At 44.8% G+C, this 22,315-nt stretch overlaps 1 protein-coding gene across 4 annotated transcripts in view; it reads right to left on the bottom strand.

Moving 5' to 3' along the window:
* The window catches only part of SYTL3 (synaptotagmin like 3), an 86,563-nt gene that overhangs the window by 63,818 nt on the left and 430 nt on the right, over window positions 1-22,315 (bottom strand). For 3 of the 4 annotated variants that reach the window (XM_029223954.1, XM_029223958.1, XM_029223957.1), the window contains exons 2-3: window positions 12,288-12,918; window positions 9,501-9,719 (exon numbers count right to left, since the gene is read on the bottom strand). In XM_029223954.1, coding sequence (XP_029079787.1) covers window positions 9,501-9,719; window positions 12,288-12,397 — 329 coding nt within the window. In that variant the 5' untranslated portion in view covers window positions 12,398-12,918. Of the gene's footprint in view, window positions 1-9,500; window positions 9,720-12,287; window positions 12,919-21,239; window positions 21,540-22,315 lie in introns of all 4 variants that reach the window. The other variant, XM_029223955.1, reaches the window with a different exon arrangement.

The raw sequence follows: 22,315 nt of genomic DNA, 5'->3' as shown, positions 1-22,315 counted from the left end.
CTGGTCTCAGAACCTATATGAGAAGCAGATAAAGTAGATTATTAGTATCTCCTAGGGCTAGTCATCTAACGTTACCATCTAATCATCTAACTGAACCTCAACGGATTACTTGTGAAATTCAAGCAGGACCTTCCTCGGCGGGGACAGATTTGAACACAAACCCACAGGTCTCTTAGGCTTACCTGTGACTACAGAATGGAAGGATAGGAGTACCACAGGCCTGAACCATACGACGACAAGTACTTCTTGCATTTGAGGCTGTTTCCTTTGAGAACTAGATTGGAGCTGGATCTCCATAAACACTTCTGCAGAATCAGCTGTTTCATAAGCATTTATTCCCTAACGGTTTTCATAAGGGCTCCCAGTCCACACACATCCCAAGTGTTATAAGAAGGACCATTTATGACTGTTACCGTCTAAGACAGAGGTGAGCAGATCTTGCAGTGTCTCTGTCCTCATTAGGGCCAGCACAGGGTAGCATGACTCACAGTAACCAAAGGAAACATTGATTATTTCTCTCCCCCCCCACCGATGACTCAAGCAGAATTTGGCTATGAAAGCTTCTTGGAACATTTTCTGAACCCAGCAACAGATTAATGGTTTTATATTTCTCCCACAGAATCATGACTTGTTTCTTCAAAACTTCTTCAATCAATTGATAAATCCATCTCAGAAAGCAAAATCCAAGGATGGTGAAGGAAGCAAGAGATCTAGAGTTCCATGTCTGACTTGCCATGAACTCTGCGTGAGGAAAACGGTAACTAGAAACGCCAAGCACACGGAACACCGACAGCTCCTGAGAAACGGCTGGAGGCTCCAGCATCCATTTTCATAGCCTTGAACTCGGCTAATGCTGTCATTTCATTAGCAAAAGGGAAATAACTGTTGAAAAGCACTTCGCAAATTCTAGCACGCAAACGTTCAATGATACGATGAATGGAGGACCCTAGTAGAAAGATCTTCAAGAGTCTGACCCCATTTCTATCGCAAGCAGTTGAGCCAAAGAGGCCTGCTGGAACGCACTTTTACTCTGCATTCAAATTACCAGCATCTGCAGGTGGGTAAGCTGTCACGTCCAAAGCACCTGCTTTATGCTCCGAGAAGAGCCAGCATCATGTCCCTAGAATTCCTTAATGTATTTCTACCACTCAATGCACAAGAGGTAGCAAATCTGTCTGCATGTCAGGATTCTCTGAATGCCTTAAAGACACACATCTCCCAGGCAGATCTGTGCTCTAACCAGTGCCCTGATGGCAAGGAAGCCTCAAGAAAACCCTTGGTGGCTTATCAGACAAGCTATAAAAACACCAAAAGAAGTGGCCAAATATTGTAAAACTAAAATCAACCTGATTTCTTTGCACCGGCTTGTCCAACCGCTTGGTAATTCCTAGCTAAAGTGGTCCTATGCACCCATACAGCTGAAAATTTTTCTTACTTCAAATAATCTTATACCTAAGGCGGTTTTTAGTTACAAAGCAAAATAATGAGGTTTCTTTCCCTCCATCAGCTAGCTCAGTTGATCTGATTTCAATGTTCTTACAGGAAAAAAGACTGATCATTGTGATTAAACCCTGGGTAACCAGGAGTCAGAATCAAGATGAAGATAAACGATTTTAACCAAGCAGCTACCATCACTTCTTGCAAAACATGAATAACTCTACTTAACTGCAGAGAGAAGGCAGGTTCCCCACCCCCACCCCCGCGTCATATTCAGTGCTGTATCCACAGCCACGAGCACAGCCGAGGGACACGGTGGGGCTGGTGACTACATGTGGGTTGACGAATGAATATCCCCACCTCTGAGAATTGAAGGGATAAGGTGGGACCGACATAGGTGGAGCCCTGGTGGTACCGAGGCATGATGTGCATCACGCCCTCTCAACGTGTAGGGGCAGGAATCACAAACTCAGGCACCAAGCAGGCGCTCTAAATGAAGAGAGTGGCTAAGGGATGAAACGAGAGAGAGGGGTGGGCACTGTCGTGAGCTGCAGAACCCATGCCCCGTTTTAAGGCATTACAATGATAAATACAGACATGGGGCAGGCCAACACAACAAGGCCTGTGGGCTGCCTGCAGCCTGTTGGCCATGAGTTTGTGATTCCTGGTTTGTTACATCAGATAATTAGTCAATGAAAGAAATACCAATTCTACTGCAGCTGGACGGAGCTGCACTTGTTAAAGCCTCAAACAGAAATCGAGTTAGACGTTGTGCATCACCCTGTCCTCCCCACAGATCTAAGAAGGGACTCCACCACCACCGACAGGTCACGAGACCAGAGACAAGGAGCGTGTACCCTGCTGGCAAACCCTGAACCTGGATGTCTGAAGACAACGCAGAGCCTCTGACAAAAGGCCACGGGCAGGAGAAACAGAGTCCTGCAGACCAGGAGCGGCTACTCAAGGTGCATCACTGCGGGAACCAGGGAAAGTTTCAGAAAGCAGTTGTCTTCAAAAGCATTTAAAAACCGCCTCCATGAAGGGCTTCCCTGATGGCGCAGTGGTTGAGAGTCCGCCTGCCGATGCAGGGGACACGGGTTCGTGCCCCGGTCCGGGAAGATCCCACATGCCGCAGAGTGGCTGGGCCCGTGAGCCATGGCCACTGAGCCTGCGCGTCCGGAGCCTGTGCTCTGCAACGGGAGAGGCCACAATAGTGAGAGGCCCGCGTACCACAAAAAAAAAAAAAAAGAAAGAAAAAATAACCGCCTCCATGAAAAGGAAAGAAAGACATAAGTAAAACCCAGGCTGAAGTGAAGAGACAACAGACTAAAAGAAGAGTTACAAAACGAACAATGCAAACGCAGAACAAGCTGTTTTACCAACAGGAAAGAGCAGAATGGAGGGTCTGGAAAGTTGAATCAGTTATGCTTTCACAGAACATGAGAGAAAAAGATATTAAATATTGAAGGAGAAAATAATACAAATGTGGGATAGAGAACAAGGCCAACCTAAGTTATTCCCGAAGAAGCCAGGGCAAGTGGCATAGAAGAATAATTAGACCGGACTGAAGAAAATGTGAGTCAAAAAATAAGCAAACTCCCACCTCACACCCATTAGCGGCTACCATTAAAACAAACAAACAAACAGAAAATAACAAGTGTTGACAAGGATGTGAAGAAACTGGAACCCTTGTGCACTGTTGGTGAGAATGTAAAATGGCACAGCTGCTGTGGGAAACAACATGGCGGATCTGAGAAAATTAAACATAGAAATACTATGTGAGCCAGCAATTCCACTTCTGGGTATGTATCTGAAAGAACAGAAAGCAGGGTCTCAAAGAGATGTTTGTACACCCATGTTCACAGCAGCATTATTCACAGAGCCAAAGGGTAGAAGCAACCCAAGCACCCATCAGCAGATGAAACGGGCCAACAAAATGGGATACATACACGCCAAGAAAGGTGATGCAGCCTTAAAAAGGGAGGAATTCTGCAAGACGCTACAGCACGAATGAACCTGGAAAGCAGGATACTTAGTGAAATGAGCCACTCACAGAAAGACAAACACTGTATGATTCCACCTATGTGGGGGACCTAGAGTAGCCAAATTCACAGAGACAGAAAGTAGGATGGGGGCTGCAAGGGCTTGGGGGGGGGAGGGAGAAATAGGGAGAAATGTTTAACGGTTACAGAGTTTCAGTCTTGCAAGATGAAAAAGCCTGGAAACGGATGGCGTGTTACCTAGCCGAGTTGGTTTGCCCGTCGCGCAGCAAGCCGAAACGCCGGGACGCTGAGGTTGGCAGCAAACAGCGCAGACACAGGGAACAGACCTCACATCCACCTCCCGGACAGCAAGGGGCTCGAGGCATTTATGGGATGAAGTAATTAAGAAGCAGGGCGGTCTGAGCGTGGGGAGCGTGGGGAAAGGTGATTGGAAAAAGGTGGGTCATCGCCCTTCTGCGCAGTAACTAGGCTACAGGTCTATGCACGTGGGAAGATGGAGGAGCTCAGCACGACCTGAGGGTGGAGTTTTCTGCCCTCTGACTTCAAAAGGTCACTGCCCGGACGCTTGCGCATGCCCAGTTGGAGGGTTGGGCCAGTCTTAACCAGTTCAGCTCAAACGAGACGCCGCTGACTCCAAGTTCCTGGAAAACAACTCTGGCAAACATCTCACTGTTTAGGACAATGACGGAGGGCATGTGAGTCTCGTAGATGACCCTGATGAGTGGAGGCCGGTGAAATGGATTTGACTAACGATTACCCATGGTTTCAAATGTATTTAATGCCACTAAACTGCACACTTGCAATGGCTAAGATGCTGAATTTTAGGTTATGTGTATTTTGCCACAGTAAAAGGTAATTTTTAAAAAAACAAAACAAGCAAATCCAAGAGACAGGCAGCTCAAAGGAACTTTCCTTATTCCATAAAAATCAGTGTGGAGAGACTCAGACCCAGGCATGTACTGGAAACTGTTTTCAATTACAAGGATCCAGCAAAAAACCAATATGCTTCTAGTACATAAAATCCAGGTGATCAATAAAGAAATAAAAATAAAGCTAGTCTCCAACGTCTCTGTCACATTATATTCCAAAAGACAACGATTTTGAGATGAAAAGTTGGGACTTGAGCTTTAAAAGCCGGTGAAGTCCTCACTCATGAGAAAAGGCTACCGAAGGCATCCTCAGATAGGTTTAGGACACATGCCACCCACGTGCTCTTCTAGGAAGAAAAAATCTTTGAAGAGACACTTCAGTTCACTGAAAATGAATCAGAATAAAGGACCTGCAAATTGGGGAATCATGGTCTCAAAGATACCTGCATTCATGAAACAGTGCAGCAGTGGAATCATCTAAAATCGGTAAATCCACCCATGACTTCTATTCGGCACTAGAATGTGCTCTTGGTCTGATCTATGGGCATGGGTCTGTTATTGTAGAAATTCCTGTGAACACATGACTGGAAAGGACGTACAAGCCTGTCTGGTATCCCTACGTCCCCAGCATCCTTAACTCTCGCCGACATTTCAGCCCAGAGTTTTAACCAAGGCAGCACATCACCACCACGCTGAGTGCCAGACTGGGAAAATGGCCTCCTGGCACTGACTTTCCTGCAGGGCGAAAAGTTTCAGCTGAACTGAGTGAGCTGACAACTTTGAGTATGAACTCAAGGGTATGGAAAGCTTACTCATCTCAAAAAGGCTTTAAAAGCAAGACCTGCCATGACTAATCAAGTGCTGACCACAGAAGAAATTTCAACTTCAACACCAACAATAAAAATGATACTCAAACTACTGTGTAAACATTCCCTTCAGTAAGCACAAAATAAGCTTTTCAAAAATAAACTTTTACAAAAAGTATCCCCCAGGACTTCCCTGGTGGCGCAGTGGTTGGGAGTCCGCCTGCCGATGCAGGGGACGCGGGTTCGTGCCCCGGTCCGGGAGGATCCCACATGCCGCGGAGCGGCTGGGCCCGTGAGCCATGGCCGCTGAGCCTGCGCGTCCGGAGCCTGTGCTCCGCAATGGGAGGGGCCGCAACAGTGAGAGGCCCGCGTACCGCAAAAAAAAAAAAGTATCCCATAAATTTCCATTTTTAACTATATGTTTGGTAACATAAGGCTTCAAAGGCTGTTATGTAATCCTTACTCTCATTTGGCCAACGGATGAGAAGAATATCACGATCCTTTACGTAATCAGCTGTCCCGTTCCCACGGAAAGCAGTGCAGCTACACCACGCGAAGCGACCAAGCTTCTCGTGAGAACTAAAACAGATGCCATCTCCAAATCAGAACGAAGAAGAAAAAACTGTATTTCAAACAAAAAAAGGCTTCTTCTCTGTGAAATTAATCTTAGTGGCTAACCTTTTGAAAATTTATGGCTAACCTCTTGAAATTTAGAAATGTACAGCTATGTGAAATATTTTACTCAGTATATTTAACTTGTCCATGTACTCTTTCATGTGAAACAAATTAACACAGTTCCTATCGACAGTGCTAAAAATCAGATTAGAAAAAAGAAGAAATCAAGTTTTGAAACAAAGAGAAGCAGTAGAAAAATGTCCCTTTAACCTTGGCACCAAGCTAAAATCCTTCCTTGGCCAAATCTGTTAAACCATACCTGGCATTCAATTTCTTTTCAATCTTTTATAGAGTTATACCTTTTCCTCCTCACTTGAAGGGCAGAAGGATTTACAATCATGATTTGGAATTATTCCATTCTCATACATTAGTTATTTGCCTTGTGGATATAAAGTGGTGATTCGGTGTTTTACCGAAACATGGGATTATGAAAATACTGGGAGTATCAGTCTGAAATTTGAAAGATTACATTTTCCAAATTCTAGGAATCTGACTCTGTCTTCTTTCCTCCCAAATCACGCCTCTTTTGATGGCTCCTGCTAAGGATAACACACGGCCCCCATCACTGGAAGCAACTTTCAACCAACCTTCCCTTCTAAGTCCTTTCCTACTTGCCTTTGTTTACCTAGTTCTTTCTGTTGCTTCTCTTTTACTCTCTATTTCCTTTGGTTCTTCCAGTTAAGCCTGAAGAGCTATCAGTTTTGCTAGTCCACAGAACTGTTTTTCAATTTTCCCTCTTTCATCCCCTATGACCAAGTTCAATCACCCCTTTGTTGAACTCTCCCTCACATTCCCCATCTCTGTTGCCGCCCGCCTCATCCCTTCACACCTCGTTCACTGAAAAGACTTTCACCTGCTTCATTCACCTTCATCTTCCCCTCCTGAGTCTGTCCTGCAGAATGCAGGCAGACTTTCACCTGGCTTTCTTCTGGCAAAGTGCGTATGCTCACACCCCATTTCCTGCAGCCTCCAATCCGAACTCTTCCGAGTGGCTTTTAAGACCCCGTTCCTCCGGGCGAGTCTCCCAGAAGGCAGGAGAGAGAGGAAATCAAGAAGGGATGGGATAGATTAGGAGTTTGGGATTAACAGATATACACTACGATATATCAAAGAGATAAAACAACAAGGACCTTAGAAATTTAAAAAGAGAGAGAAAGAATCATTTCTTTGATATATATTCTTCCAGATAATTTTGTTTATGTATCTTTTTTAAAATGAAAGAAAAGTGTATCACAAGGTTTGATAAGCTGCTCTTGAAATTCACAACAGCTGGTATGCATCTCTGTTAACAGAGCATCACATTGTTAATGACTGTAATATTCTACTTGATTGTATGTGTTCATTTTTACCATTAAAAATAATTTTGGATCACTCACAGTGATTTAAATTTAAAACAAAAAGAAGAGACGGGACTCTGGAGACCTGGTTCTAGGCTTACTGACCGCATGGCCTTGGGCTCCCTTGTGTCTCTAAGCCTCCGTTTCTTCCCCTATAAAATTGGGATAATGGTGGTAGCTGTCACGTAAGATTGTTTGAAGATTTAAATAAAACATTTGGTGTCAAGAAATGCTTAACACAGCCTCCCACACGGTGAGTGGTCCACACTCATGCCCACGACGTTCCCTCTCCCGGACAATGTCTGTCTCCCTCTCTAATCCCGACCCGCTTGCAGAAATGCTCCCACCTGGGTGCTCTGGGAAGTCACCTTAAGCCAGTTCAGCCCTCCCTCGCCTCTCCCTCCTCTGAGCTCCTGGGGTCCTCAGCAGAAAACCTGCTCAGAAGGCAGAAACCTCAGGTGTCTCCTGGACCCTCAACACAAGCCCAAGGCCAGCACTGGTCACAGGACTTTGGCACTGACTGCAGCAATCTGTACATTGGTTTTGCTTTTTTAAATTGCTACCCTAGAGCTTCTTCTTTCTTGATTTTAAAACCTATTTTCTCTCCTGTTCCAACAGCAAATCCACTTCTTGAGGAATGAGTCTCAGGCTGAGGAAGAAGCAGGGAGAGGAAAATGATAGGGTCAAAAACCTGTCCAGGACCCAGTTCAGTTGTGACTATCGTCTACCCTCAAGTTTTCCCAAGGCTTTTCTTTGGTTTGGCCCCAGGATTGGAAGGCAGCCCAGCGTGGACAAAACTAGAGAGAGAGAGAGCAGAGAGCTTCGAAGAAAGTAGGCGGGGAGGGGGGGAGTTGGGTTATAAATTACTTAGCTCTCTCCCCAAGCGATTTCCTATGTCAGTTCACTCAGAGCAACGCAGTCATCTTGGATATTTTGACAAACATCCTTATTTCAACATAAGGAAGCTGGGGTTTCAGAAATCACGCTTCATGAGCTTAGAGCGGTAAAGTTACAATGCCCCGGGCATGGTGCCCTCCAGGGCAGAGACTTCAGCAGGGCCAGCTTCCTGGGAGGTTGCCTCAGCCCCTGTCCTATAACCCTGTGGCTTATAGTTAACCACTAGATGAAGAAAAAGTGCTGAAGAATTTAATACCTTACGACACAGTGTTTATCCTTAGTGTTTATCGACCAAATATATATGGTTGACTGGAGGTCTTAGGACCTTTCCTCCTCTCTCAAGAGCCCAGACCTGCTTGAGCCCAAGTGCAGGCCAGGCGGCTCACAGGAAATCTTGGTCTTTCCCTCCCAAGCTGAGAAAAGCCTGCAGGGCATCGGCTTCACAAACTGAGGAAACGGGAGATGTGTGGAGATAACTCTGACCACGTGGGAGTGACCTGGTGTGCTGCGTCAGAGCGGGGGAGCTTAGGAACAAGGAAATCTGGTTGAACAACCTGCCTTCGAATGACTGACTGAAATACATTAAGCCTTGCAAAGGGATGGGAAATTTAAGGAGATTAATATCAGGATATGCCCATAGACACAATCCTTCCGATTTAGGGGGAGAGAAAACCCAGCTGCTGTGCCCACACTGTGTAAGCACCTCTCACAGTCTTAGCCCCCGGGGCACTCACGCATCTACAGCAATATTTACAAGTTGTTTTCAAATCTCAGTCTCTGATTCCTCTTCTAGATTCACACCAGACGAACATATCTACCTCTCATAAGTTCTGTGATGTCCTTGTGCACGCTACCCCACGAGAGGCAGAAACACTCCCCGTGTTTCCAAGGGATTGGCGACCAGCCTGCTCGTGCTTCGAACGGTGTGAGATCAAGCCACAAATATTCTTTATCATTTTCAAAAATGCCAATTCCATGTTTAAAATATTTTAAAACCTCACAACATCAAAAGATTAGAATGTAGATTCCCGCTATCACTAATAGAAAGCATACCCATTTCTTTAGTAGAGCATCCAATACAGGTCAGCTTGCCTCCTTCAAAAAGGCCTTAATAAAGCTGCACAGGGCACTCTAATATTCTCTGTGTTACAATTCACTCCACTTTTCCTCAAAGAGATAAATTAAGCTCTAAGAAAACTAACAAAATGAACGTTAAGAAATTGAAAGGAATCTTAGCTCCTACGTTAACTGATCCCCAGCCATTACAAACAAACTTCTGTAAATTAAAAAAAAAAAAAAAAAAACTTTTTTCATATAACAGAAAGCACTTTTGAATTACAATAACTTCCACTTCTAGAAAGGCAGCTCCATATTAAGCACTCGGCAAACATTTCCCGATTAAGTTTGAGGAGCGACAGCCGTCTTTGTCAACAGTTTGTCCTGGACCATCTCTGAGGCTCCCCGGCCCATCCTCACCTGTCCTCAAAGCACACGGTGCACTTCCAGGCGCGGGTCATCCTCAGGAACACTCGGCACTTGGCACACACGCGGTGGCTGCAGCCCTGGCACACAGCCCCCCGGTTCAGCAGGAGCCCCAGGGCCTGCCGGCAGCGGGCACAGGACTTCTCTTTGTACTCCTGGCTCCCGCTCTTCGAGCCTTTCCACCTGAGATGCTGCAAGTGTGTCTTCAGTTTCCTGTGGCCCAGAGAGTTAAATGATAAGAAGCGATTGAGTGGAAGGACAGATGCCAGCCAAATTCCTACATGGCAAGGGCCCCAACAGCACCACCCATGGCGAGAAAGAAGGGGCTTTGGCATCCAGCACCCCCGGGTTCCAACACGGCTGTGTGAACCAGGATCTCTTGCGACGTCTCGGAGCAGAGGCTCGGAGGTTTTCTCGGCTGTGCAAGCCTTACCTCCCAGGGTTGCTGTGAGGATTAAATGGCAAAGCATAAACACTATGGCTGGCTAGGTTCATCCCTCTGTGCCCAAAGGGCATTATAACAGCAAGCAAGGACAGTGAAAGAAGAGGAAAAATGCAGAAAATGGCATCAATTCTAAAATGCAAGGCAGGGAATGACCTATAAATATACAGTATACATGCCTGGTATTGTCTTAAGTTCCCCAATAAAGTTATTTAGCTGATGCTCTGCTTTTTTTTAATGGAATAAATTTAAAAAAAAATTTTATTGGAGTAAAATTCCTTTACAATGCTGTGTTTAGTTTCTGCTGTACAATGAAGTGAATAAGCTATATGTGTACCTATATCCCCCTCCCTCTTGAACCTCCCGCCCTGCCTTTCTCCCGCATCTAGGTCATCACAGAGCACCAAGCTGAGCTCCCTCGATGCTATGCTTTTGCTACTGTTTTTTATGGGTGGTCAGTTACTTTCAGTCCCTATTTCCCCAGGACAATAGCCCTAGTACAAAGGGACATTACATTGGACCCCAGAAGGTATCATTAGCCAGAATACTCTTCTATGAAATGTCTCTGTTACTTACTTTTATTATTTTTTTTAATTTTTTATTTATTTATTTTTATTTTTTATTTTTTTTGGCGGTTCACTGGCCTCTCACTGTTGTGGCCTCTACCGTTCCGGAGCACAGGCTCCGGACGCACAGGCTCAGCAGCCATGGCTTACGGGCCTAGCCGCTCCGCGGCATGTGGGATCCTCCCAGACCAGGGCACAAACCCGTGTCCCCTGCATTGGCAGGCGGACTCTCAACCACTGCGCCACCAGGGAAGCCCTACTTTTATTATTTTTAAAATTTTTATTGGAGTATAGTTGATTTACTGTTACTTACTTTTTTTTTTTAATGCTTGCTCTCATGTCCTTTCTTTTTTTTAAAATCTATTTGTTTATTTTTTGGCTGCGTTGGGTCTTCGTTGCTGTGCGCAGGCTTTCTCTAGTTGTGGCGAGCGGGGCCTACTCTTCGCAGTGCGCAGGCTTCTCATTGCGGTGGCTTCTCTTGTTGTGGAGCACAGGCTCTAGGCACATGGGCTTCAGTAGTTGTGGCTCGTGGGCTCTAGAGCACAGGCTCAGTAGTTGTGGTGCACGGGCTTAGTTGCTCCGCGGCATGTGGGATCTTCCCGGACCAGGGATTGAACCCATGTCCCCTGCGTTGGCAGGCAGATTCTTAACTGTGCCACCAGGGAAGCCCTACTGTTACTTACTTTTAGAAAAGAGAAGCTAACCCCAAGAAACAAGCTTACATCCAACTTTCAGGATTTGCTTTAGAATCAGTACCCTTTGTAACAAACCTTTTACCACAGTATCCATGTTACTTTGTTGATATTCAGAACGATGCTTCTAAATCACCGTAAGATCTTGAATCATCAAAGAAAAATCTATTTTGTTCAGTGTATTTTTTTAGTGGAATAAAGTGTAAGTACACTTAGAGAGCTTTGGGATAACAGAGGAGGGTAGAAAAAGAGCATTGTACCTTCTAGTTAACCAGAAATTTTCGCTCCTTCCTCAGACATTTGGTGGTCCAAAGTTTTATTTTATATGTTTATTTTTCCTGGCAGACTCTGAAGGAGTTCTGCCATTAAAAACAAAGCAAAACCAAAAAGCCTATCCCATTTACTTATCCTCTAGACCTCACACTCTCCATAGACATCGATCGATAAACAAAGCATCACCATATTAAAGATGGATCTTGACAGCTAACCACGGACACCGCCCAGCCCTGCTTTGTTAAGTGTTAAACTAATGTCCAACAGCCCGCGGAGCTCAGAGAGAGGAAAGAGGCTCTCTGTTGACAGATCAGTCGGAGAGCAGGCTGGGCAGGTTTCCCCTTCCCTCAAAGCCGGCTGAGAAGCAAAAGAGAGCAAAGAAAAGGACAGGAATGGATTCCAGCAGCTTTGCTGTTTCTATGCTGCTTTCTTTGTGCCTTCGGTTACCACCAAAAATAATTTAGGAAAACCCTTAGCCGGAGGTCTTTCCCTTGAAGAGCGTATGAGAAGCCTGAAAGCTTCCCTTGAATTATTCCTGCCAAGTAGGCAAATGGACAAGCTGACAGACAGCAAACTTATCACAAAAAAAGGCATTATTTTAAAGGAAAAACAAAAGGCATTCTTTCCCTTACCATCCCCGAAGCTTAGTGACACAGCAAAGGTTACCTCCCCCTATAGCCCTTCATTCCGACTCTTGTCAGACAAGAAGCTGAGTAGGCAGCAAGCAGCAATACGCCAGGTAGAAGCAGCTTCCAAGCAGAAAAAGCCAAAAAAACGAAAGAATCCCACCCACTAAATGACAGCATACCGTATCCTTTCCTCCTCGATGTTTCGAACCTCCCGGTCCCGGTACAGGACCTGGAGGATCACCTCGCGTTCTGATTCCCAGAGGGACTTCAGGCTGACTTCTTGGGCCATTTCTGTCTCTTCTTAGACCCACGCTGAGGTTCTACTCCATGGCCTTGCGCTCCTGTCCCGTGGATGAGCTCAGAGAGTCCAGTGAGAGCCCCACGTGCTTTTGAAAGCAATCCCTCTCCTATTTCATTGGCAGCTGTGTTGCTTGTGGCTCTTTTTTTTCTTTCTTTTTAACTGTGTCACACTCCTCAGGAGAAGGAAGTTCCAAGAGGCCGTCCCTCGGTTGGGATGGTCGCTCCCAGAGCCTCATGCCACCTGGGGAGCCTTTTCCCTGGGTCCTGCCGCAGCCTCTGATATCCGACTAAGTCAAAAGCATATCTTTTTTTCTGAGGTTTTGCCAGAGATTGTTATAAATTATGCAGGGCCCCCTGCAGATAATTTCTGCAAAGCAGAAGTAATCCCCAATCTGAGGGAATTTACGAAGAGCAGTGAGAAGCGTATCAACGACTTACAGAAGTCAACCTTCCCCTTCATATGTTTACAGGTAGCAGTAATGATGGTTAAAAGCCCAGCCAGTTCAATACCTGTAGAAAAGACAATAAAAATGGCATCATTCTTCCTGGCTGATGTACCTATACTGCAGCATGAGTCCAGAAGAGACAAAATGCTCTACACAGACAGATCTTTGCATTTTCTGCCATGATGATAACGTAAGATTTTAAATTTTATTAAATTGGCCTTCTCGTGTTTCTAAAAGCCTCAAACTTACACACTTGAATTTTTCTAATATGAATTCTGTATCTTGAGTGATTAGAGGCATATAGGTCGATCTTTAACGTACATCATCCTAATTGAAAGTACATTAGAACAACCACGTTCTCAACTGCTAACTGTAATTTTTACAGTTAACTTCAAGACTCAAAAAAAAACTGTTTAATCAATTAAGGATGTATAAAGGGATATCACCACAACCTCAATCTACCCATTATCTATGGTCTTTAATGGTCTTCAGTGGCTGCCTTATGCCCGGGGTCTTGTTTCTGGTTAATGCTAGTTGCCAGGTTCTGCATACATTCCTCCTACTTTCTTTTGCCATCAGTGACGTTGGACACACATCACCTTCAATCTGTTCTTCCCCCCAACCAAGAGGATGGCATTGAATTGATAAAGCACTGGATAGAGGCATGTCAGTGAAAAGCAGAAAATGCAGCTCTAATTGATGCACTTTCTAGAATGCCATTTTGTTATCAAATCTACATGAATTCCTTAGTAATAAGACTTCCTTTCAATTCTTTAGAAGCTAAACTCCCTTTGTTCGGCTGCAACAGAAATGCACATTATATTAATTTATGATTCATAGCAAATCAATGAAAGAGAAGTTAATAGAACCCTAAGGAATCATTTCTTTAAGCACAGATTCTTAATCTTTGGTCATCTGGTGAAGCTTCTGTATTTAAGTGCATAAAATAAAATACATTATTACAAAGGAAATCGATGATACTGAAATTTTTAAAGATTATAACATAGCAATAGATGAGTCCATTGATGCATGAAATCTAGCAGTGATCTAACAACTAATTTCAGAGTAGTGATGATTGTAAACAATGTTTTCAGATATCTGCAACATACAATGTGGCATAAAAATATCTGTGATTTCTATTTGTGGCAGTCACCAGTCCTGCTAGTTCTACTGTGGTTCAGTGCCTATACTCATAATTGCAGGAAATGCTAAATTTTAGTTACGGGTTAATGAAAACAATGATGTAAAATTTTTTCATGTCCAAGGTCATGGACCTACAGGCTAAGGACCCCTGGCTTAAGGGATTCTCTATCTGTCAGTTTCTCTATTGTAGGATAAAGTTAAAATATGTGGCCCACCCAAATTGCAGAGGTTGCATGAGAAGTAGGAAAGCCCAGGGCTGCCAGGAGACGCTCCTGGCCTCTGGTCTCCAGCCAAGCAGTCCCAAGTGCCTGCTCCCAAAAGGTGTCCTATGTAGACGGTGGGAAAATGACAGGGACAGACAGGGACAAGGACTTGGGGCTCCAGCCCCACCAGAGTCAAAGCCACATCCCTCCTTGGGCCCGCGTTTCCAGATGAATAGACGGAGCTCCCCAAGGCTCTGAGTCTCTGGGAAAGAGGAAAGTGCTGGGGCTTCCCTGGTGGCGCAGTGGTTGAGAGTCCGCCTGCCGATGCAGGGGACACGGGTTCGTGCCCCGGTCCGGGAAGATCCCACATGCCATGGGGCGGCTGGGCCCGTGAGCCATGGCCACTGAGCCTGCGCATCCAGTGCCTGTGCTCCGCAACGGGAGAGGCCACAACGGTGAGAGGCCCGCGTACCACACAAAAAAAGAGGAGAGTGCTGGGAAACAGCGTGTAATCAAGTGCTAAGTGGTAAAGTGCAAACTAGCCACCGTGTCACCAACGTCATGAGCCTATTTCTTCTAAACACGCCCTCGGTTCTTCCTGCTTTTTTCTTATTTTAACCTATTAACCATACTACTAGGCCAAGTACTATCCTGTTTGTCTGATTCTCAAGTGTTTTAAATGAAGATTTTTGCAGTTGTTTCAAAACATGTGATCTGTGCACTGAGCTTTCTCTCCATGTGGCCTTTGGACTCTGCTGTCCAGCAGAAGCAGCGCAGCCCTGGGCTGGAAGAGAGTGCTCCTGCAGTACTCAGTGTTCACTCCTTCAGGGGGAAAGGCCCTACCCATTCCAGAAATGCAGGATTCGGTTACTTAAAAACACTACTCTTCTCTACCAAACGCATGCCTGTGGCTTCAGAGAGCCGTCTGCAGGGAGGAGTGGGCGCTCTTCCTCCCCCTAGTGGCCATCCACTGCTATTTACAGAAAAGTGAAATTGAGTTCGTTTCCAGCATCCAGCCATCATCCATTCATTAAATGTTGATAAAGCACCCACGTGCCAGGCACTGTTCAGGTGCTTAGGATACAGGACTTAATGACTGGTAATTTATACTCTATCCTACTTTTCACAAGAAGATGATGTAGCTCACAATAAAAGCACAGAGAGGACGATTAAAGTCAGAGAAACAGCAACCAGAGCGAAAAGGGGCCGACAATTTCTACCAGGAACCTGCAGTGGAACAGTCACTGTACTTGAGCATTAGCTGTATCTCTGACCTTCCTAGCAACCAAGGCAAAACAAAACAGAACGAAACAAAACCCCAAATCAAAGTGGTGTACATAGTTCTGATAAATCGAAAGAAAACAAGGGCATTCTTGAGGTGTAAAGGGCATGGACCAAAAAGGCAATCAATTATCTGAGCAGTGGTTTGGCAGAAGATGCAAAACTGTGCTTCACGTATCATCATTATATTGATTTCAGATTAACTAAGGATAGAGCACCAGATTATAGTTCATTGAAAGCCTTTCAAATACACAGCAAAACATGGTGCTTTCTGGTGTTCCAAGTTGATACAGGGATAAAGCTTAGACGAAGCATCACCCCAGGATCATTCATTTCAAGATTTAACAGAAAGCCTAGGAGGGTGTTTTCTCCTAGGTCTGGGTGTGCCGTGTTTCTCTCTCTGAGTTTTTATTCTCGACTTTGAGAGATTTTGACTCTGGTTTCTATAAACCTTCAGTCATCCAAGCACGTGTTTGATAACTACCATGAATAACTCCTTTTTTTTTTTTTAGGTTTTTAAATTTTAATTAATTAATTAATTTTTGGCTGTGTTGGGTCTTTGTTGCTGCGTGCAGGCTTTCTCTAGCTGCGGTGAGCAGGGGTTAATCTTGGGGGCCGTGCGCGGGCTTCTCATTGCACAGGCTTCTCTTGTTGCAGAGCGCCGGCTCTAGGCGCGCGGGCTTCAGTAGTTGCGGCACGTGGGTTCAGTAGTTGTGGCTCGTGGGCTCTAGAGCGCAGGCTCAGTAGTTGTGGCGCACGGGCATAGTTGCTCCGCAGCATGTGGGATCTTCCCAGACCAGGGATCAAACCCGTGTCCCCTGCATTGGCAGGCGGATTCTTAACCACTGCGCCACCAGGGAAGTCCCTATTATTGTTTCGAAATGTACTTTTTTCCTTTAACTTGGAGGACCTGTGTCCAGATCCTCTCTACACAAGGGTGACTTTTTGAACTGATGCAATCAGTACCGCATAGAGCATCACCCCAGGATCATTCATTTCAAGTTTTAACAGAAACTTAGGAGGATGTTTTCTCTTTGGTTACCAGGGTCCTCCTAGTGTCCCAACTGGCTTGGTGGCTTAGACATTTCACACGTTTGAGCCACAGGTGCTTCATCTTATTTGGATTTGTTCAGGCTTTTTCAGTAGGGGCAGTACCATGCTTCCCTCTAGATATTTGTGGGGTGCTTTTGGTTGTCACAGTGACAAAGAGTTACCTTGCATTCCCATACAAATGTTGGCTATCTTACCAGATAATTCAACTAGGAAAAAAGTATAATTTTCTGATAATAGAATTTAACTCATAGAAACACAAAGTATATTTTGCAGGGTTTTCACATACTCTGAGTTTTCCAGAATGCAACTATTGTGTAAATTGAAGAAAGACTGTACTTGGTTTCATTTAGAACTTTAACAAAAATTGTTTATCATTTCAGAGAGTTGCATCGCCAAGGGCAGCATGGCTTGTAGCATTTGAATCACTAATGCCTTAATACTGGTAATGGTCTGCATTTGTAGATGTTCTAGTCAATGTGATTCTATGTATGCGAACATTTGACAACTTCACTGTGTCTTCTAATGTAGTTTACATATATGAGTACATATTATATTCTTATAATTTACTGCCCCTTTATTTCTCCTTTTATAACAGTAATGATGCACTATTGTTGTTGTTGTTATTGGTGTAGGTAAATTATATTATACATGAATTCCAATTCCAGATAGCAAAAGGTGAACTACAAAATATTTCCTATAAAGGGTGAGCATTGGGTCCTTGGGGTTTAAGAACCACTGAACTAGAGAATCCAATGATTTCTCAGGTCACTTACAAATTAAACTGTGTATATCATTCTCTTGTTCATTTTTCAACATATTTTTGGGTTTTAGGAGAATGGGGTGGGGAAATTAGAGGACTGGTCAGTTGTTTTTATTGTTTTAAGCTGTGTTGGGGTTTTAGTTTGATTGTAAATTTGCTTATGCAATTCCAGGTCTGATTTCCAGGTTCTGAGAGCTCAGAGTTTCTCTTTCAACAGCAATCATCCAAGTTATTTCAACGGCATCTTTTCAATCCTCTTGAACAGAATCTGGAGTTCTTTCTGCACTTTATCCCTGGTAGGCTGGCATTTGAATTCCTCTAAGTTTTACATCAGCAGCCAAATTGGAGATTTTACTCTGTAATCCACCTGTCAAATCACTCAAACCCAATTCACTAAAACTAATCTTCGCCTATAGTCTATTTATCCAAGACAAGGTGCCCCAGACTTATGGCAATGATTTACTTATTTTTTTAAAACTATTTATTTATTTTTAGTGAACTTTTTCCTAGTCAAGAGAGGTTTCTAGGGTGGCAGATGGAGCTAATTAGCCAGCAGCATGCACCCATGGTAAATACCAAGAAAGTAACAGAGAAGTCCATCCACCTGGCGGCCTTAGCAAGCTAAGGTCCATCTTTACAGATTCCATTTCTGGTCACCGACGCTAGCAGGAAACTAGAAGCCACCCTGGATTCTTTTTCATATTCTTCAAAACATGGATAAAACAAATAGACTTCTCTGTTGGATGCTTTGATCTCTCTGATGTTTTTGAGTCAAAAAATGGAGATTGTAAAAGAATTCTATGAGATCTATTAAAATCAGTTGGCGTGTTCCTTGCCTTATGCTGGGATGAGGGAGCGAGGTGTGAGCATGGCATCTGTAACACAAAGTGGGTAACAGGAGCAACTGATGGGGTCCAGAACTGGCTGTGTCCATTAGCCTGCAGCCGACCAGTGGGAACAGGAGTGACAGCACTGAATGGATGGTGAGTAAGAAGGAGACTGGTGACCGGAGAGGACAGGAAAATCTTCATGGCTGAGCCCGGGAGAAGGAGCTGGTCTGAGGAAGGAGAGGAACATCTCTAGGGTGAGGGACAGTCCACTGAGCAAGGATGAGGTGGGAATATGTCACTCCTCCCCCAGGAAAGGAGCTCAGGGTCTCCACCGCCTACACGTGAGTTCTAAACTACGAAACGGCCTTTCTCACCCTCGCTGATCTGGCCTCCTCCCTACTCCTCCATCCTTAATTCCCACAGAATGCTGCAATGCTCCCAAATTAGACACATCTGAGACTGCTCCCTGAACACATCATGCACTTTTCTTTTTCCATGCATTCACTCCTGCTCTTGCCTCTCCCTACCAAAATCTAATTTCCTCGGAGGCAGTGAGGGGAACAGTCCACAAAGCAGGATTTGGAGCCTCACTGGGCGAGTGAGTAGCTCTGCTCTGCCCCTTACTGACTGCTGAGATGCTGGGCAAGTTACCTAAGCCCCTTGGGATTTAATTTCCTTGCCCATAAAGTAGAGAGAATGACAACACCCACTTCCTAGAGATGCTCTGAGGATTAAATGTGCTGTTACCCGTAAAGTACTTAGATCACAGTGGTGAGCATATAATAAGCCGTTGACAAATGTTAACTGTGGTAGTAGTAATAGTACCATCAACGTCATTATTATTATTAATCTTTCAAGGTCCAGATTAATTGCTAACTAATTCAGGAACTTTCTCCTTATTTACAAGCACAGTAAATTGCTTCTTCATTATGACCCCGTTTTCCTTTGTGTATTTCTCTATCATGACTCGGACTTCTTTCTGTCTGATTCAAGTGTCCTTCTAGTGGTCCCATTGGTTTTTAGTGACCCCTCATCACCCAGCAAATAGGTCCTTAATGTTTCGCTGGGGTTGAGAAACCCAGTGAATATTGTAACATGCGGGTTTACTTGCCAAAGCAGGAAGCACGAATTCGAGTAGAGCAGGAAGGAAGGACAGTCAGGTGAGCAAACAACACTCATCTCAGAAAGCTCCAGGCTTCAGACATCTGGAAAGCATCGGGAAATCTGAGTCATTTCAAATCTGAGAAGCACACTAAAAGGTATTTTAGTTTAATGATCTCATGCAGAAATTTACAATCTCATAGCTTGAATAATGAAATCTCCCAGATCCGGTTTTTCTATGATAATATTTAGTCACTCTCTCACGCACCCAACAAATTCTTAAATTGTGTTTTTGTCCCAAGAACTGGAATCAGGCTCTGTCCTCACCCACATGGAGCCGAGTCTAGCCCCCAACCTCCTTTCTCAATTGCATTTTTGTACATTTGAAACGGTGGCTGCCCTTTGTTTTACAGTATCCCATCTACCAGTCTAATTTTATCTAACAATTAAAAAATAAATAAAACCTACACCAAAGCACCACTTTGAAGGAAAAAGTCTCCCAGAGCCACCTGGAGAAGCACTTCACAGCAAACCATCCCATCTCAGCATAGGTTTGGGTGTCAGACAACATGGGATCAAACCCCAATTCTGGAATCATCTGGGTACAGCCCTAGAGCAACAGCTGGAACAAAGCAAGCAGCACTCAGAACTCGTCCTCTCTGCTCCCCCTCTGCCCCTTCAGGAAGGCCCCAAAGCAGGACTCAAGCCATTTCTCTGGGACCGATAGGGACTGAGACAGCAGGGACCCCTCCTAAACCCAGCACAGTGTTTCAGTCCGCGTATTTCCGTCTTGCCAGTAGCCGGTCGTGCTGTGTCCCAGTGGAACTTTGCATCCAGACCAACGCGGTTTGGTGCTTAGTGCATTGATCCACAGCGCTGATTTCATTGGTCCTTGTGTGTGCCAGGCATGTGCCACGGATTGAGGATATAAAATAAGTAGGAGCCAGTCTCTGCGTTCAAAAAGCTCGCACTCCAGCCAGAAAATGGACATGCGAACGAATAAGTTACGACATGGTAGGATGAGTATAAACACATAAGGATCTACAGAGGAGGCCGCTCAGAGGAAGGCGTGATTCACTGCATATGGAGAGAGCAGAAATGGATGGGGGGCAGGGGAGGGGGCACGGAAAGAGTCCCAGGGGAGAAACGTGTGGGACCCCTTTTGCCAGGGGAAAGGAACATCCAAACGTGTCTGTTTTTAAAATTTTTTTGGCCGAGCGGCTTGTGGGATCTCAGTTCCCCGACCAGGGATCGAACCCGCGTCCCCTGAAGTGGAAACGCGGAGTCTTAACCACTGGACCTCCAGGGAAGTCGCTAAACACGTGTGAGTTTTGAAACCACGCTTGCTTGCTTTCCTCAGCCTAACAGCCAAGATTGACTTCGGCTTTTTAGATCTGATGAGGGGGAAAAGTACAAGAAACGTGAAACTGAGGGCGAGAAGAGAAAAGGAGGACAGGAAAGGAAACGCTCTTTATCTGCAGGCCGTCCCCACGTCCTTTCATCTAAATATCTATCACCTCTGAGCAGCTGGTCATCACATCAAAGGAACGAAAGCACCACCCCCTGCCTGTGATGGAGGGAAATGCGGCAGATCAGGCGACATGCCTGACATGCCTGCGTGTGAACACGACTGTCATCGCCACCCAGACTTTCAAGGCAAACTAGAGACCGTGCCCAAGGCTGAAAGTCACAGCCGAGCGAAGCTCACAGCCCCCGTCGCTTCAGAGACCGCACCCTCCGCTGCTGTGTTTCACCACAGCTGTTTCCTTGAGAAGCTGCAGCTTTTTCCGAAGGCAGCCACAATACTTTCTGCCTCGAATGCAGGGGAAAAGTTGAGGGACTACGCAGACCTTGCAGCTTCACCTGAAAATGTCATCTCTTTTTTGCACATGGACTTTCCTTACGGACGCCTGGAACAGCCGCAAGGACCACCAGTCCGTCCTCCTAAGGAAGGACCGGAATGCAAGGCGGCTCTTGTGTCTGTGGTTCCAGCTCAAGCTGGCCTCGTACTCACAGGCTTGATGGGCTCCTTTTTGCAAAGGTGAGACAACTCGCCTGTGTGTCCCTCAGGAACTGTGACGTGGAAAGAGAGACAAGCCTTTGCAAATTCTTCGTCTCTCTGGTCACTGAACCAGAGGTGGGTTTTCCAGGAAGCCGGTGACCTTGGGCTTCTCGTCCCTTCATTTGCAATTCCTGATCTTGTATTTGTTTTCTTAAAGTCTCCAGACATCATAAAAGCTTCAGGTCCCTCAAAACTCTGTCCTTAATATATGACGTTGTGTGTCCGTGGGTTTAAGCCTAGAAAACTTGACACCTACAAGAGACAGGAGAAGGCGGAAAGGGTGCCCCTTCTGGAAGGTTCCTGCATTCACTGTGGAGTCTATCCTTTCTCATTCACACAGACATCTTGCCACCAAAAATAACCCCCAAATGCCTTTTTAGAATCAAAGTTAAACACTGAAATAGAAATCCATGATATTTCAGGCTTAAACTTGACCTTTTCTCATGGAAAGGTAAAAAGATGAGAATTAATATTATCATATTGTTACATACAGGAGGTACTACTCATAATTATTGCTACACTTTTTTTGTACCAACCGCTACTGTTTATTGACATTTGGCACTTACTCTGGACCAGAGAGTTTGACAAGTTCTCTACACACACAATCTCAGTCCTCGTTGCAACCTTATGATGAAAGGATATCCATTTTACAGACGAGGAGAGCGAGGCTTGCAGCAATTAAGTAATTTACCTAAAGTCACACTCTAATCTGGGTCTGTTTAACTCCAAAGTCTTATGCTTTGTTTAGACAGGAAAGTTAAGAACATAGAATCTTCTACTATCTTGGCTAAATAATCTTTTTCTATACCAATTCTAACGTCTCAGTAGATACTTAATATCTAACATGCATTTTCTTCTCATAATCTCTCCTCTTGTCAGGAAATTCTGTTTGGGGGTTAAGGAGGCTGAATTGCAAGACATTTAAATTAGACCCCGGCTAACTTAATTTTCTTAATTTTAAAATTACATTTATGTTCCACCTCCAAACTAAAGATTATGGGGGATCAAAAAATTGGAATCTGTGAAGT

The sequence above is a fragment of the Monodon monoceros genome, unplaced genomic scaffold, assembly GCF_005190385.1.
Source record: "Monodon monoceros isolate NGI ecotype Baffin Bay Population unplaced genomic scaffold, NGI_Narwhal_1 Super_Scaffold_15, whole genome shotgun sequence".
Lineage (NCBI taxonomy): Eukaryota > Metazoa > Chordata > Mammalia > Artiodactyla > Monodontidae > Monodon > Monodon monoceros.
The sequence above is the reverse complement of the archived record's forward strand: the minus strand, read 5'-3'. Positions and strand labels throughout refer to the sequence as shown.